This window comes from Podarcis filfolensis (assembly GCF_964270895.1).
Source record: "Podarcis filfolensis genome assembly, chromosome: Z".
Taxonomy (NCBI): domain Eukaryota; kingdom Metazoa; phylum Chordata; class Lepidosauria; order Squamata; family Lacertidae; genus Podarcis; species Podarcis filfolensis.
The window spans coordinates 17967947-17985575 of record NC_139617.1 but is presented as its reverse complement, the minus strand read 5'-3'; the positions used below and the strand labels follow the sequence as shown (position 1 = coordinate 17985575).

The 17629-nt window shown below is 43.8% G+C and overlaps 1 protein-coding gene across 1 annotated transcript in view; it reads left to right on the top strand.

Annotated features, from left to right (window-relative positions):
* XPNPEP2 (X-prolyl aminopeptidase 2) overlaps positions 1-17629 on the top strand; it is a 41767-nt gene that overhangs the window by 21742 nt on the left and 2396 nt on the right. The window contains exons 14-20 of the mRNA XM_083595959.1: positions 1634-1705; positions 3609-3669; positions 14209-14278; positions 15087-15191; positions 15760-15819; positions 16356-16432; positions 17305-17403. Coding sequence (XP_083452085.1) covers positions 1634-1705; positions 3609-3669; positions 14209-14278; positions 15087-15191; positions 15760-15819; positions 16356-16432; positions 17305-17403 — 544 coding nt within the window. The remainder of the gene's footprint in view (positions 1-1633; positions 1706-3608; positions 3670-14208; positions 14279-15086; positions 15192-15759; positions 15820-16355; positions 16433-17304; positions 17404-17629) is intronic.

The following is a 17629-nucleotide window of genomic DNA, read 5'->3' as shown; positions in this document are numbered from 1 at the left end:
TTTGTATGCTATGTTCAGATTCAGAAGAAGGCTGCCTCTCTGGGGAGCTATCCTGGGAGAGAGCTGTCACTCTCTTGCTCTGCCTGTGGGCTTTCCAGAAACACCCAGGTGTAGACACCCAGTGCATTTAAAGTATCTGAGAACTCTAGCTTCTTCATGGTGCTGGGAGTTGTAACTCTGTGAGGGGTAAACTCAGGGGCTGGCCAGGTTAGCCCACAAGGGCACAGGCCTAGGAAGGCACAAGAATTGCACCTCTGGCTTGGAGTGGCTAGGAGCCTGCACACACCCCAGAGCTGCTCTTCCGCTGTTCGGTCAGGCATACAGGCTCCTATGGCCATCTCTGCAGAGGAATCCAGTTGCTGGTGTGTACTGCTGTAGCCAGGTGGGCAGGAGCGGGACTGGACCTAAGGGTCAGGGGTACCTTTACCTTTACTTCACTGTTGTAGCAGCTCTATGGAGCCCTCTCCAGTTGGCTGGCAAGCTTTTAGAAGTGTGAGCAGGGGCTCGGAGAGAAGAAAGACAGAGAGAGCAGGGAAGAGTTGTTGGAGGAGGAAAAAGGAAGGGAAGCAGAAGGAGGCAGAAGGGAAAGCATGGAGCAGAAGGAGGCAGTAGGCAGACAGACTGATTGGGGGGATGGGGAACAGAGCAGACCCAACTCTGATGGCCAGGAAATCGCTGTCGGAGTGAAGGTGAAGAAAAGCAAACTTTAAGTTTCTACTCCATAGTCTCTCCTGGCTTTGGAGGCACCAATAGGGCACAAGTGCCTAGGCTCGTCTCTGGGTAAACGACGATTCCTAAGATTCTTTGGGGTGGTGCTTGAAATGTATGGTGTGTACATACCGTAGCCCTGGTTGGTCACTAGAAAACAGGAAGAGGGTTCTGGATTAGTCTATTCTTTGGTCTGATTCAGCAGGGTTTTTTGGTTTTTTTACTAGCAGCCTTTGTGGTGAGGTGGAGCAGCCCTCCCAAAACCAGCATCCCTGCCACTTATTGGGTGGGACTTGGGTGACCCATGGTGGTGGCTTGGATGGGATACACCAGTGAGAGTGGCAGGTTGGCACTCGGTGCAGCCACACAGCCCAGCCTCACCACAACCTCACTCCACACAAGGCACATTCAGATAAGCTGCATCGGCCCCGGTGCTGGGAAGACGGCTTTGAAGCACATTCCCACCCCTTTGGCCACTGTTGCTTCTTACATTCTTGCTCTGTTTTTCTGATTGTAAATTGTTGTGATCTTTTGTTTCTATATTGTTGTCATCTGCCATGGGACTTTACGGTGGAGGGCAGCGGAGGAATAAAAATCATCATCTAAACAGAGGCTGTGTACAACCCATGCCTCTAAAGCACATGACTTTCCCCCAAAGAATTCTGGGAACTGCTTGTTAAGGGTGCTGGGGATTCTAGCTCTGTGAGGGATAAACTACAGTTCCCATGATCCTTTGGGGGAAACTATGTGCTTCCATATAATAGTAATATTCCTTTACTCTTATTGGGTGAATGTTGCCACCTTATCCTGTTTTTGAATTTCCCTGCGTCTGCTGGTGACTGAACACTGAGCTTGGAGGCACAATTGCCTGACCCAACATGCTAATTCTGATGTTCCTCTCTGTGTCTTTCTTTTCCTCTTTCAGCCCATCCAATGCTACTGCCCGAAACCTGACTGTGAATGAAATGTACCTGCTGGACTCAGGGGGCCAATATTTGTGAGTATGGGATGCCCTCTCTCTCTTTGGCCCGGCTCAGGTGCCTGCACCTGGCAGTGGGTTTTATGGAGAAGCAGCTCACCTTGTGGGGCAGAGCCTCTGTGCTAGGTTGCTGGCAGACGGGTCACTGTACCGTAGGAGGGAGAGAGGAAAGTGGCAGGAAGGTCAGCGGAGTGCAAACACACTGGCAGAGCCAATGTGGCACTCCTGCTGATGTGCTTACACATCACCAACTTCCCCACTGCCTCACACCCCCCCCATCCCCTGGTAAACACCAGTGAACCATCTGCTGAGAAGATAGCAAAGAGACTCCTCCCCACCTAGCAAGCTGCTTCTGGATTTATGGAGCTTTCTCCTATCAAGGATAGCACTCTGAATATGCCCCAGTGACACCTCCTTGTACTCTAGGGTTTGGTTTCATCTATTGATCTCTGAAATACAGTGTCCTACCCTAGGTCCTACCTGGGCAGATTTAGGGGAGTGCAACTGGTTTGGTCGCACTGGGCGGGGAACCTGGGGATGCCACAACTGTTATTTAGAATGCAGTGAAAGAGGTGGGGGGGCAGCAGATTTTGGCGTCACACAGGGCACTGCTAAAATTTGAGAACTCAGCATCTGCCACTGACCGTATGGAGTATTAAGAGCAGCAGCTCTTGATAGTTCTGCTGCCCTCACAGGCTCGGGGTGGTAGAATCATAGACTTGTTGAGTTGGGAGGGACCCTGTGGTCATCTAGTCCAACCCCCTGCAATGGAGGTATTGTGCCTGTGGCGGCCTCTAAATTGTGGAACTTCCTCCCCACAGAGGTGCATATGGTGCCTACATTATGTAGTTTTTGTCATATGATGAAGACACACCTCTTTGCCTTGGTTTTGTGTGTGTGTGTTTTAGGAGTCACCTGTGATTTGTTTAAACTGTTTTAAAATTGTTGTAACCCACACTGGGACCTGCTGGTGAAGGGCGGGTAATGAATTTGTCATAATACTTGTTGTTGTTACAAATTATTGGCCGCTTTCTCTATAAAGTCTGTAAAACGTTGTGAACAGGTTACAACATATAAACAGCCAGAATATTTACTACCCATCACATGATACAATTGAAATATCGAACTATGCCTAGGAGGAAGAGCAGAGGTGCTCCCAGATTGTCATTATTTTTGTTGTTAAGATTCATTAGGCTCCCTGCTCAAGGAACAGGTCTTGTGGAGGAGATCCAGGGTTGAGGCGCAATAAATGGTATTTAAAAATACAGCTACTCAGAATAAAACAGGTAACCAGAAGGAAGAACAGAGGCATTGCTAAAAAACGAAACCCTCACTTCCTAAATCAGGGTTAAGAGTCAGGCAAGTGTCTGGGAGCAACAGGTTCCACTTAGCAAAGGGGGAACTGCTGCTCTCAAAGGTTCTCCACGTGCTACCCTAAATATATGTGGCACGACTTTGGGGCTAAGTGTGGGGAGTCCGATCCACCAAAACAGCTCCTCACTACCTAAAACTAGGTAGTTTTATACACTCTGGACTCCTTAAGGAGTGGGGGACATGCCTCTTTGCATGGCAATTGGATTACCGACTTTGCTTCAAAATGTGGTAAGCCAGCCTTGCTACCAGTGGCGTAGCGTGGGGGGTGCAGGGGGGGCCAGCCGCACCGGGCGCAACATCTGGGGGTTAGGGTTAGGGGGCGCAAATCCACGGGTTAGGGGGCGCAAATCCACGGGTTAGGGGGTGCAAATTACTTGCCTTGCCCCAGGTGCTGACAACCCACGCTACGCCACTGCTTGCTACATTTTGGGAAGCCCTCCAGCTCCTTCTGCCAAGTGAGGCTCTGGACCTCTGCTGCAAAATCCTGACCTGACGGGCACCGTTGCCTGACAAAGCTCCCTTCGCTTTGCTTCTCTCACCCCTGCAGAGATGGAACAACGGACATAACCCGCACTGTCCACTGGGGGGAGCCCACAGATTTTCAGAAGGTACTGTTTCTTCTTCCAACACGTACACCTGGTTTGCACACCTGGGACTCGGGGACAAAGTCTTGTTTTCCTTCTGCTGTATTTCCACCCCCACCCCCTTGTCTAAGTTACTTTGCCCTCCTTTTCTCTTGCTACCTTCAGGATGGCTATGGTAAAGCAGGTGGCTCCCAAGTGCGTTGTTGTTGTTGTTGTTGTTGTTGTTTTTCAAAAAAAATTATTGATTTTTACAAAATTAAAAACACACTAACAAATAAACAAACATAAACCATAACCTTATTAAAACTAATCTTCTTAACATTGTTAAGTGACTTCCTCGTATCCCCCTAGTTGAATTTCAGTGCTTATCATTTTAACGGTTTTCCAAATCAAAGTTCTTATAATTTTAACTTAATCACTTAACATCACTCTTTCTTCCCAATTCAGCCTTAAACATAATAATTCATCACATTACTTATTTAAGTCCTAAGCCTAACTGGTAATTGCAAGCTTTTTCCAATTAATTTAACTTAACGTATTTAACTAAATAATCATTAAATTTCATCCATTCTTCCTGGTACTCCTCCTCATTCTGGTCGCGGACTCTTCCGGTCAGGTCGGCTAGCTCCGAAAAGTCCATCATCTTCATCTGCCATTCTTCCACAGTTGGTAGTTCTTGCGTTTTCCACTTCTTAGCTAGTAAAATTCGAGCAGCAGTTGTGGCATACAAAAATAATTTAACATCTTTCTTGGGCAATTCCAAACCTGTTATTCCCAGAAGAAAGGCCTCTGGTTTCTTTATAAATGTATATTTCAACATTTTTTTCAATTCATTATAAATCTTTTCCCAGAAGTCTTTCACCACATGTGATAAAAAGTTCCTTCTTTCTCTTTAAATTTCCAGCATAGATTGTCACAGTTATGATAGATCTTTGCGAATTTAACAGGAGTCAAATACCATCTATACATCATTTTCATTATATTTTCCTTTAACATTGTACATGCAGTGAACTTGACCCCTCTCTTCCACAATCTTTCCCAATCCTCAAACATTATGTTATGTCCTACATCTCTTGCCCAATCTATCATCACTGATTTAACTTGTTCATCCTTTGTATGCCACTCCAAAAGTACCGTATTTTTCGCTCTATTAGACGCACCAGACCATAAGACGCACCTAGTTTTTGGAGGAGGAAAACAAGAAAAAAAAAATATTCTGAATCTCAGAAGCCAGAACAAGAGGGATCGCTGCGCAGTGAAAGCAGCAATCCCTCTTGCTGTTCTGGCTTCTGGGATAGCTGCGCAGCCTGCATTCGCTCCGTAAGACGCACACACATTTCCCCTTACTTTTTAGGAGGGAAAAAGTGAGTCTTATTGAGCAAAAAATACGGTAACTTATACATTTTAGACAGATTTTTAACTTTAGTGTCCACCAACTCCATCTCCAACTTAGATTTTTCAGAAGCAAAACCATTTTTCTTATCTAATTTGTACAATTCATTAATCTGGTGATAATGTAACCAATTTAACTTATCTTTAACTTGATCAAATGGTTTTAACTTATATCCTTCTTTATCCTCCAATAATAAATCTGAATATCTCAACCATTTGGTATCCTTATTTAACTTTTTCTGGGCCTTCGCCTCCATTGGTGAGAGCCATCTGGGCGTCTTCCTTTCTAAAAGATCTTTATATTTTATCCAAACATTTTTTTTTTTTTATAATATATTTATTGAAGTTTTCAAATAAAGCATATGTTAGATAAGCACCACTTATCATTGTCCATTTAACATCTCTCAATTGTTACATGGGACTCCCCCACACCTCCCGCATACACTTACATCATTATTAAATTAATTTCAAACAAATTATCATTTAACTCATCTTAATTAATAATCTTAATTTGGTTTGACATATAATTCAGCCTTAAATCTAATTTAATGGTAGACAATTGTCTGCACTGGCATCCAATTCAGCACTCAGCCAAATTACAATATTTTTGTAAATAAATCTTAAATTTCCTCCAGTCTTCTTCCATCCTTTCTTCTCCCTGGTCTCGAATTCTGCCGGTCATCTCGGCTAATTGCATATAGTCCATCAGTTGCATCTGCCATTCTTCCACAGTGGGTAGCTCCTGAGTTTTCCAATTCTTGGCAATTAATATTCTTGCTGCTGTTGTTGCGTACAAAAAGAATGTTCTGTCCTTTTTTAACACACTCTGGCCGACAATACCCAGGAGAAAGGCCTCTGATTTCTTAGTAAAGGTGTATTTAAACACCTTTTTTAATTCATTATATATCTTCTCCCAAAAGGCCTTCACTCTAGGGCAGGTCCACCAGAGGTGAAAAAATGTTCCTTCATTTTCCTTACATTTCCAACATTTGCTATCAGACGAATGGTATATTTTAGCCAGTTTAACAGGGGTCATGTACCATCTATACATCATTTTCATCACATTTTCCTTCAACGCATTACATGCAGTGAAGTTCAGCCCAGAGGTCCACAACCTTTCCCAATCTTCAAACATAATATTATACCCAATATCCTGCGCCCATTTTATCATTGTTGATTTTACCATTTCGTCATGTGTGTTCCATTTCAGCAGCAAGTTATACATTCTTGAAAGTACCTTAGTCTTAGGTTCTAACAGTTCAGTTTCTAACTTTGACTTTTCCACTTGGAATCCTAGCTTTTTGTCATTTTTAAACACTTCTTTAATCTGAGCATAGTGTAACCAGTCTCGCACTTTGTCTCTCATCTTTTCTAAACTCTGCAATTTCCAGTTGTCACCATCCTTTTCTATTATCTCCCAATATTTTGGCCAGTTGGCCTCCATATTGGCTCTTTTCCGAGCCTTAGCCTCCAGGGGTGACAGCCACCTCGGAGTTTTATTCTCCAGTAAGTCTTTATATTTTGTCCAGACATTAAAAACTGATTTTCTGACAATATGGTTCTTGAAGGCCTTATTTATCTTAGCTTTATCATACCATAAATATGCATGCCATCCAAACGCATTATTAAAACCTTCCAAATCCAAGACATCCGTATCTTCAAGAAGTAACCAATCTTTTAACCAGCAGAAAGCTGCAGCTTCATAATACAACTTTAAATCTGGCAGGGCAAAGCCCCCTCTTTCTTTCGCATCTGTTAATATTTTAAATTTGATTCTGGGCTTTTTGCCCTGCCAGACAAATTTAGAAATATCTTTCTGCCACTTCCGGAAGCACTCTGTCTTGTCTACAATCTGCAGTGTCTGAAACAAAAATAACATTTTTGGCAATACATTCATCTTGATGGCAGCTATTCGGCCTAACAAAGAAAGTTTTAGTCTTGACCAACTATCCAAGTCTCTCTTAATCTCTGACCAACATTTTTCATAATTATCTTTAAATAAACTCAGATTTTTTGCTGTTATGTTTACCCCTAGGTATTTAACTTTTTTAACCACATTTAGTTCTGTCTCTTTCTGAAGCTGTTCCAACTCAATATCTGTCACGTTTTCCCCCAAAACTTTAGTTTTTTGCTTATTTAACTTAAATCCTGCCACTCGACCAAAGTTTTGAATCAGTTGTAGTACTCTTTTCAAACTAGACTCCGGCTCCTGTAATGTCAGAACTAGGTCATCTGCAAAAGCTTTAAGTTTATATTGTTTCGCTCCGACCTGAATCCCTTCCACCAACCGGTCCCCCCTAATCATATTCAGGAGCACTTCCAGAACCGAAATAAACAGTAATGGGGAAATCGGGCAGCCTTGTCGTGTACCTTTTTCAATTTTAAACTCTTCTGTAACCACATTGTTAACTATCAGTTTAGCCTTTTGTTCTGAATATATTGCCTCAATCCCGTTCTCAAACCCCCGTCCCACTCCCATTTCTTTTAAATTCCCCTTCATAAATTTCCAAGATATGTTGTCAAAGGCTTTCTCCGCGTCTATAAAAATTAAAACTGCTTTAGTGTTTATGTTTGTTTGTAAAAGTTCCAATATGTCTATGATGTTCCTTGTGTTAGTAAACATATGTCTGCCCGGGAGAAAGCCTGCCTGGTCTTTATGGATTATCTCACTTAAAACTTTCTTAAATCTTCGTGCCAAAACATCTGCAAATATTTTGTAATCCACATTTAAAAGGGAGATGGGACGGTAATTCTTGAGTTGTGTCTTTTCAGTTTCTGACTTTGGAATCAATGTGATAAATGCTTCTTTCCACGATTCAGGCGCCTTCTTCCCCTCCATTATTTCATTACTGACCTCCAACAAAGGTTGTATCAAATAATCCTTCAATGTCTTATAGTAGTTAGAGGTCAGTCCATCTGGCCCTGGTGATTTGCCCTGTTTCAGACTCAGGATGGCCTGTTCAATCTCTTGTCGTGTTATTTTGCCATTTAAAATTGTTCTATTTTCTTCTGACAGCTTTGCTAATCCATTTCTCTCCAAAAATTGTGTAATCTCTATTTCATCTTGTGGCCCTTGAGTATATAACTTTTTAAAATACCTCTGGAAGCACTTTCTAATCTCTCCCGGGTTCTGAATGTTCCTTCCTTCAACCTCTAAGTTTGTTACTGTATTTAATCTTTGTCTCCTTTTCAACTGCCAAGCTAGCAGTTTCCCACATTTATTTGCCGATTCAAAAGTTTTTTGTTTCATTGTTTTAATCTTCCATTCTATTTCCTGATTTATCAGCTTGGAATATTGCGCCTGATAAAGTTTAATTTCTCTCAGAATCGGTTGGGACTTCGGATTAGATCTTAACTTCTTCTCCAACTCTTTGATACTTTCCAGAATTTTATCTTTCTTTTCATTTTGCAGTCTTTTCTTTAAGGAATTCTGTTGAATCAAGAACCCTCTCATCACAGCTTTACTTGCATCCCAGATAGTTCTTTTTTCCACCGTAGTGTTCAAATTAATCTCAAAATAGTCCTTTAAGGTTTTTTGGGCCTTCTTTACAATTCTTTGGTCTCTAAACAGGCCATCATTCATCTTCCATCTAAAGGAGCCGATTGGGATCAATGTCATATCCATTCTCAAGGCGTTATGGTCGGAGCATGTTTTGGGGCAGATTTCCACCTTCCTCACCTTAGGTGCCAGACTTCTAGTTATCCATATTTGGTCGATTCGTGTCCAAGTCAGTTGAGCTTCAGAAAAGAATGTTCCTTCTCTTCCCAGGGGGTTTCTAACTCTCCAGATATCAACCCAGTCCATATTGTCAGTCATTTCAAAAAAGGTCTTAGGTAGTCTTCCCTCTTTAGTAATGTTCTGGTTCTGTGACTTATCCATATTTGTTGATACGACCCCGTTCATGTCCCCCATCATGATGACGTTGTTGTAATCCAGATAATCCAGCATGGTCTCGTGCAACTTCTTATAAAAATCCGATTTTCCTTCATTTGGAGCATAAATTCCTAATATCAAAATTTTTTCTCCTTGATACTGTACTTCTATTGCGAGGATTCTTCCACTTTCATCTTTAAAGAGAAATTTTGGTGAAAGGCTCTCTTTTGCATAGATCACTACACCTCTCTTTTTAACTGTATCCGATGATATAAATTCTTGACCAAGCCTTTTATTTATTAACACCTTTCTATGGAGCCTAATCACATGTGTTTCTTGTAAGCATATAATGTCCAATTGTTCCTTTTTTAAAATATGAAAAATTTTAGACCTTTTTTCGGGACTGTTACAGCCATTTATGTTCCAGCTCAAAAGCTGCAGAGACATCCTGGATAGGTCTGGTTATTCTTTCTGGGGTGGTACCTTGTTCTCCGGTCCTTGAGGATCCGAGGGGGCGGGCTCCCCTGGAAGTTCTGGCGCTGGCAATCCAAGTCCTTTGTGGAGGTCTTCTCCGTGTGCTCCCAAAAACTTGTCTCTATCTTCCACTGTTTTGATTTTGATCTTTCTCCCTCTGTAGGTAAAGGATAATCCTTGTGGAAACTCCCACCTGAAGATAATTGCGTTGCTTCTCAACAGTCTTGCCAATTCCGTGTAGTTAGATCTAAGGTCCAGCAACTGCTTAGGAATGTCCTTGTAGATTTCAATTCTCTTGCCCAAAATGTCTAGTGACTTTTCGTAGTGCAGGCCCAAAATCTTGTCCCTTTCCTCCTTTGATCTCAGTGTTATCAAACAATCTCTGGGCTTCTCTGTCCTTCTGACTCTGCCAAGCCTGAAAGCAGATACAATTTTAAAGTCTTTTTCCTCTAACTTCCAAAACTTGGCAAATTCCTTAGTTAGAAATTCAATAAAATTATCTTCTTCCACCTCTGGTATTGACCGTATCCTCAAGTTGGTCTCCCTGTTTCGCAGTTCTGTCATCAAAAAGTAAATCTGATGTTCTCCAACTTGTTTGCTGAGTGGTCTTACTTCTTTCTCAAGTTCTTCCAATCTTTGACTAGTATCTTCAGCCAGTTTACGATTTTCACCTACAGCCTCCTTTAATTCTCCAATAGACTGGGCATTCTGTGCAACTTGTCCAGTCAGCTTATTCAAGCTTTCTGTGTTCTGTTCAATTTTAGCTGTATGCAAATCAGCCTTCTTGTCCAGAGCCTCCAGTTTCTCCAAAATTTTCTCCAAGACAGAGCTACTTGTCCCTGAAGCCATATCTCCCAGGTGCAGCTCCTCTGTCTCACCCTCCCCTGCCTGTATTAGGGAGGCCGCCTCTATGTCTGGAGGCAAAGTGGAAGGCAAGGCCGGCACAGAAGATCTACGCTGTGAGGCTGCAGATAAAGTTAGAGTTGTTTGTTTAGTCCTTCCTCTTCTCCTTGCGCCACTCATTCCAAAGTTATCTGTAATCCAAGGTCCATCCAAGTTGTTCCCATGAGAAAGCAGAGTCCCAGATACAATAGTCAAACAGAGGCCGGGAAAGGGAAAGTAAAACAAAGTCACTGCTGTAAGTCCAAAATCCTCTAGAGGGAGCTTAATACGTCTTCAGGGAAAAGATCAAATCCAAGTTAAACTTATAAATTTAAATCCATGTCTATCGCCTCCACAATGTATTATTTTTAGCAGAGTAAAACTTAAAGCAAAACAGTGTTTCTTACAGTGCCTTGACTGCAACAGTTTCAAAGTATCCAGTTCCAACTCAGAATGTTTCAAAACCTGAATTCAATGTATCCAAAGTTGCAAACTGGTGCTCATCCAGGCAGCTCCAGCACCAGAGATTCTTATTTATTTTATAATCCACTGGTGCCACAGAAGAAGGATATCAATGCACCCCGAATATGACCAGCAAAAGTCAATAGCTCAAAGTCTTTCACTCAGAAAACTGCTTTAACAGGGTGCCAGCATTTAGTTAACGCATAACTTTTTGTCTCCACTCCTCCTGCTCTTTGCTTAAAGTTCAGTATAGCGGGAGATGGGCTTCCTGCTTATCCTCACTCCGTTTTCAGCCAGATTTCAACTTTTTAAAAAAGTTTTAAAAGTTTCATAAAGTTCTCAAAAAGTTTCAGAAAGTTGACAAAAGTTTCAGAAAGTTTTCAATGTCCAAATTTACTCACGGGTTGTAGTTTCCAAAGTTCAAAAAAGTTGCAGGAAGAAAGGACAGCGCTGACCGGCAACAGCAACGCGGCTTCACTTCGCTGTTTGCGCAACGACCCACAGCGCCGCTACCCCCTCCGCGATCCGGAGCCCCTTACGGGGTCCCTTCAGCGTTTTGGGGGCTGCTTCTGGCGCCCGCCGGGTCCCGAGACCACAGGCTTCTGCCACCTGTGGTTTTCCTGAATGGGTCTCCGCTTCGCCGTAGCGGACGACCCGTTTACAGCGGAGCTCCCTTCTCCTTACTCGGAGAAGGCAGCCATTACCGGTCGCGCCGCCTCCGGAAGTCTATCTATATTTTATCCAAACATTGTACAACAATTTCCTAATTACATGATTTTTAAATGCATTATGGGCCTTTACCTTACCATACCATAAATATGCGTGCCATCCAAACACATTGTCAAATCCCTCCAGATCTAATACATCAATATCTTCTAGCTGTATCCACTCTTTAATCCAGCAAAGCGCTGCTGCTTCAAAATAGATTTTCAAATCTGGCAGGGAAAATCCCCCTCTTTCTTTAGAATTCGTAAGTAATTTATATTTAATTCTGGGTTTTTTCCCCTGCCAGATAAATCTAGATAAAGCTTTCTGCCATTCTTTAAAACATTTCACATTATCTATAATTGGGAGGGCTTGAAACAAAAAAAGCATCTTTGGCAGCACAGTCATCTTAACCACTGAAATCCAGCCCATTAATATCAATTTTAAATTTGACCATACCTCCAAATCTCTCTTAATTTCATTCCATAATTTCTCATAATTATCTTTGTACAAGTTCAGATTTTTCCCAGACAAGTTCACCCCCAAATATTTAACTTTTTTCACAAAATCAAGGCCCGTCTTTTCTTGTGGTAGTTTTCTTTCATCATTGTCCAGATTTTTCTCTAATACTTTGGTTTTGCTCTTATTTAACCTAAATCCCGCTGCTTGACCGAATTCCTGTATCAGATCCAGTGCTTTTACTGCACTGGAGTCTGGGTCTTATAATGTCAATACTAAGTCATCAGCAAAGGCTTTTAATTTATATTGTTTGGATCCTATTGTAATATGTTGTTGTTGTTGTTGTTGTTGTTGTTGTTGTTGTTAATTGAATTAATATACCACCCTATACCCAGAGGTCTCAGGGCGGTTCACAGAAAAGATCACAACATATCAGAATAAAAACAACCCAATAACACCCCCCCCCCCGAAAAGAGCCACATTTTAAAAGGGTATAGGACAGGCATAGGCAACCCAAGTGGCCCTTGGGGGTCGTTTAACTGGCCCATGGACCCCCGCCACCCACTCGGTCGGTTCCTGTGCACCGCGCTAAACCGGTGCAGAGCAGAGCGGGGACTGCCTTCCGTGATGCTGGGCGGTTTCCCATTGGCTGCAGGAAGCTCCTCCAGCCAATGGGAAGCTGTGCACGCCTCCTCTGCGCCAGAAGGAGTGCTGGAAATGGCATTTGTGCATGCATGCGTGCGATCATGCACACACACGCATGCACTCTGGCCCACCGTGGCGTCTGCAGGATTGCGAACCGGCCCATGCCCCAAAAACGTTGCCAACCCCTGGTATAGGATGTCAAACAGATCAACCATAAAGGTAAAGGTAAAGGGACCCTTGACCATTAGGTCTAGTCATGACCGACTCTGGGGTTGCGGCGCTCATCTCGCTTTATTGGCCGAGGGAGCCGGCGTACAGCTTCCGGGTCATGTGGCCAGCATGACTAAGCCGCTTCTGGTGAACCAGAACAGCACACGGAAACGCCGTTTACCTTCCCGCTGGAGCGGTACCTATTTATCTACTTGCACTTTGACGTGCTTTCGAACTGCTAGGTTGGCAGATCAACCATAGGCCTGGTTAAAAAGTAAAGTTTTTGCCTAGCGCCTAAAGTGTACAATGACAAAGCCATTACTTTGGGCAGAAATATCTCAACTGGCTTACCTCCTGAAACCTGTCCCCACTCTAGGGAGACCACAGCAGTAACCAAGTCAAGCGGTATATCGATTCCCTTGTGGAACTGATGTCCCTGATACCTCTGCCTATATTGGGCCCTTGGTGAGAGTTGGTACAGGTCTCCCCCTTCCCCCTCCCACCATGCATTTAAAGTGTACCCCTCACAGAGCTGAAGTTCCCAGCACCTCCGTAAGAAGGAAGTATCAGCAGGCTTGGGGAACCCTGAGGTTTGCAAAAGTACCAAAAAACACAACCAACAACACTTTTCAGGGGAGGATTCTGGGAAGGGGAGGGGACAAAAACAGCTAAATAAGAAATAAGTATGCTCAATGGAATGGCCACAGAATGTGGAGGGTGGGGCTGGAATGGTAAAGGAATGGACTGCAGGGCAGGGCAGTGGCTGGGCAGCAGCACTCAACACTGCAACATTTTGTTGCAGGATTTGCATGTTGGTTTCAGTTCATGACCCTGAATGGAAACTCATCTGCTGTGCTCTGCAAGGGGCTTCCCAAACCAGACAAGGAAACTGGGTGCTTAATAAAACATACTGTTTTATTGTCTTTCACAACAGCAAGTTGTTGGCATCCATCTGTCTCGAGAGACAATGGAGTGTGCCTCCGAGGGTGAAGCCAAACTGCTGCATTAGTAGCACCAAAGTGACGTCCCTGGGGCACAAACCTAGGCAGTGTGTATGGAGGTCCTGGGCTGCCCAAACAACAAGACCCACCCCCCTTGGCCTCACTGATGTGGTCCAAATGAAAGGAAAGTAATACCTTTGGTTGAGGAACAACAAATAAGGGATTATTCTGTAACGCAGGGAATTCTGGGTGAAAGGACTCTGAGTGGGTGGGTGAAAGAGGTTTTGGAAAATATGGTCATCCCCCCTTCATCCCTGAGTGCTAGGTCAGGGTTGGGTTCCTCACCCCTCCCTGCTGCGCCTAGTACTAAATAGACCAGTGGTTTAACAGTATAGGGCAGGTTTTGTGTGTTATTACGGCAAATAAATTTTCCATGAATCTGGCTCATCATTCCCCCCCCCTCCATTTCAGACATGCTTCCTTTCATCTCTTTATTTCTTCTTCTCTTCCACTTCTTAGGAAGCCTATACCCGTGTGTTGATGGGAGTCATTGACCTGTCCAGGCTCGTCTTTCCATCCAGAACTTCAGGTGAGAGGGGGCACCAAATAAAGTCGGCCCAGCTTCTGATATAGAGTGTTTGCCTCCTCCAAATTTAATTTCAGCTCTAGGAGGGGCAGCCCAAGGTCACACCCACACCATACACCTAAAACACATTTAAAGCACGTAAACGTATGGTGTGAATGTGGTCCAAGACATTTTGCTGCCTGAGGCAAATAAAATGATTCCATGGACAGAAGCTGGCTGGACTGCTGGTTGAGTCTTACACAAACACCAGCGGTGTTTTTCCACCATAACTGACAGCAGCAGTCTAGTTTAGTAAGGGTGGTTAAGGCAGACTACGTGCGATACATACAGCTCTGTCTTCCATCAGTTCGCTGCCACTGCCATCAGCACCACTCTTACCTGAGGCAGCTTCCTCACTCTGCCTAAAGATAGAGCTGGCCCTGTGAACATGCTTTGGGCATAGGTGAGAGTCTCTCTGTAAGTTGTTCTGTTCCCGCTCCCACACCGCTTTCCTCCCATGTCTCAGTTTTACTTAGACCCTGACCCACCAGGCAGTTCTCCAGACCTACAGCCTCAGGGGTCACCTCTCAGGCCATGTCACACAAGGTGTAGTGATGGCTGCCAACTTGGGTGGCTGTAAAAAAGAGTTAGACAAATTCTTGGAGGATATCAGTGGCCACGAGGCATTCTGGTTATGTTCCACCTCCACTGTCAAAGGAAGTATGCCTTTTATTACCTGTTGCTGAGATTTGCAGGTGTGGGAAAGGGTGTGCGGGAAAACTAAGTGTTCTCTCCTGCTGTTCCTCAACAAAACTTGACTTTTCTGTTTTAGGGAGATTTGTGGAGGCCCTTGCTCGCCGAGCCTTATGGGAAGCTGGGCTCAACTACGGCCATGGCACTGGTCATGGCATTGGCAACTTTTTGTCTGTTCATGAGTGTAAGTCGCACCAGGGTCAGGTTGAATTGCGCTTATATTGCCCTTCAACAGTGACAAACAATGAAACAAACATTTTAAAAATGGCAATCCACCTTCTACGCTACTAGAAGCTGAATTCTGGAAAATCTATATAACAGCCTGCCCTACACATTTGCTTATAGATCGGGTCTGCTGTAGCAAAGGCCAGTAATTTGCACAGGGCACTGAAGCTTTGCCAAGCCTGGGGGGTCACGGGAGGTGGGGCCAATTTATTCCAATTTCCTCCCTGTCCTCCTTCCTTACAGATATACTATGGACATTTAACTAAGCTCAGTCCTATCAGGATACTTCCAAGCTGATCTCTGTAATATTCAGGACTAGAAACTTGGGGAGTTTTAACATGAAAAAATGATAACCAAGATTTCTCATGATATTATGTCTGTTTGCAGGAGTTGTGTAGCTTTGGTGAAATGCCATGGGAGAATTGGTTTTCATTGCGTTAAGAGGGGAAGACTTCATAGTTCAGTAGGGATGGCAAAATCTCTTGGGCTGGTTTTCTGATAGCAATAACTGATCCTCTCACCTGTAGGGCCTGTGGGCTTTCAGACTAACAATGTGCCCTTGGGAAAAGGCATGTTCACCTCCATAGGTAAGTGCCACATGCTCTTCACTGGTTCTGATGCCACCAAGCCTTGCTTCCCCCTCCCCATCCTGAATCGCAGGCAGGGATTCTTTTTCTTTCTGGAGTTTGTATCTGGGAACTGCTAAATGTTTTATTCACTACACCATATTCTAGAAGGGCACTTGTGTTAGTCCGTTACAGCGAGCAGAAGTAAGATTTTTTGCAGTTCTTTAAACCACATGAAATCACAATAATGTGCATGTTTACCAAAAGTCTTAGTGTGTCCATAGTAAAAGCTGTCCACAGTTTCAGTCTAATAAGATTTATTGCAGCATAAGTGTCTGTCGTTCAGAGCCCATTTTGTGAGACCGCCTTCTCTCTAGATTTCCACCCTCCCCCCCCCCGGAAATTTGCATTGCTAATGAGGGTCTCATTTAAATAAACAGCCTGACTGGTTTGGGCAATGAAGTAAGAAGATTTGCCAGATTGGTGGGGAGGGGGAGGCACAGAAGCACTCTGAACTCTCTCTCTGTCTCCTCTCTCCTTTGCCCCATTCTCTCCAGAGCCAGGATATTACCAGGATGGTGAGTTTGGGATCCGCCTGGAGGACATTGCTGTTGTGGTAGAAGCAAAGACCAAGGTGATGCTCCTTCTCTGCCTTTGATAGGTCACTAATGGGTGGGTGCAAGACAACCTGCAGGACATTTTCTGTACAAACCGTGAGCTGTAACCTTAAACAGGTAGAGATTCTGCAACATACAGGTCAGGCCTTAAGGTATTTGGAATCCTCAAAGTCTCTTTCATTCCCATTTCCCATTCTAAGGAGGACCCTTCTGCATGTTCAAAGGGGGGGAAAGCATTTATAATTGTCCTTTGTGTGAAATAACTGCAGCCCCTAATCCGGGACCAATTGCATAGAAAGAGGACAAGGGGAGCCTTTTTGGCTGAAGTGTGGTGCAAAAAATACAACTCCCATCAACCCTGACAATTGATCATGATGGCAGGGTCAGGTGGGAGCTGTAGTCTAGCAACATCTGGACGGCCACAGGTTCTTCATACCTGCTATAACGCAATATCCAGGGCAAGGGTAGGTGGTCATTGTCACCCATAGGATGGTGGGGGACAACCCCATCATCCCTTGGATTTCCCCGGGGCCAACTCAGTCGTGTATGGACAACATCTGACTTCTTCACGCTATAACTTGACAACTGGCAATTATATATGTGAACAGACTTCACTAAGGGCTAGACAAGATGTGAATCTAAAGGTGTCATGGCAAACCATGCCCATGGGTTGTTGTTGTTGTTGTTTTTAAAGAAAAGTAAATGTGGTGTGTAATTTTCATTAGGACTGTAGTATGTGAGGAACCCCTGAGTGGTTTTGGCTTGTTCACACGCCCGAGTTGCCCTTTGATTCTACAGAAGAGAGAATGTACATGCAAAACTCAACCTCACAAAATTGATGCAACTGCTGAAAAAAATGTGAGCCACCTCCTTTCTTTGTCTGCCATAGTACCAAATGTCTGAAGAGCCCTACCTGACCTTTGAGGTGGTGTCCCTAGTGCCCTACGACCGGAACCTCATTGATGTGAACCTCCTGTCCTCGGAACAGGTGGGTGCAAGCTAAGGGTGGGCAGATCAGTCTGTTTCTGGCATTGTTCATTCATTCCAGCCCATTTCTACACCCATATGCAATTTTTAAGAAAACACATACAAAAATTAACATTATATTTGCATGCACGTTATCCTAAAATATGCATTTTTGCCCTGATAGGGGTTCATAAATGATCATAAAACGTTCATTTGGTGTGCATCTAAAACATGCATTTCTGTATGCA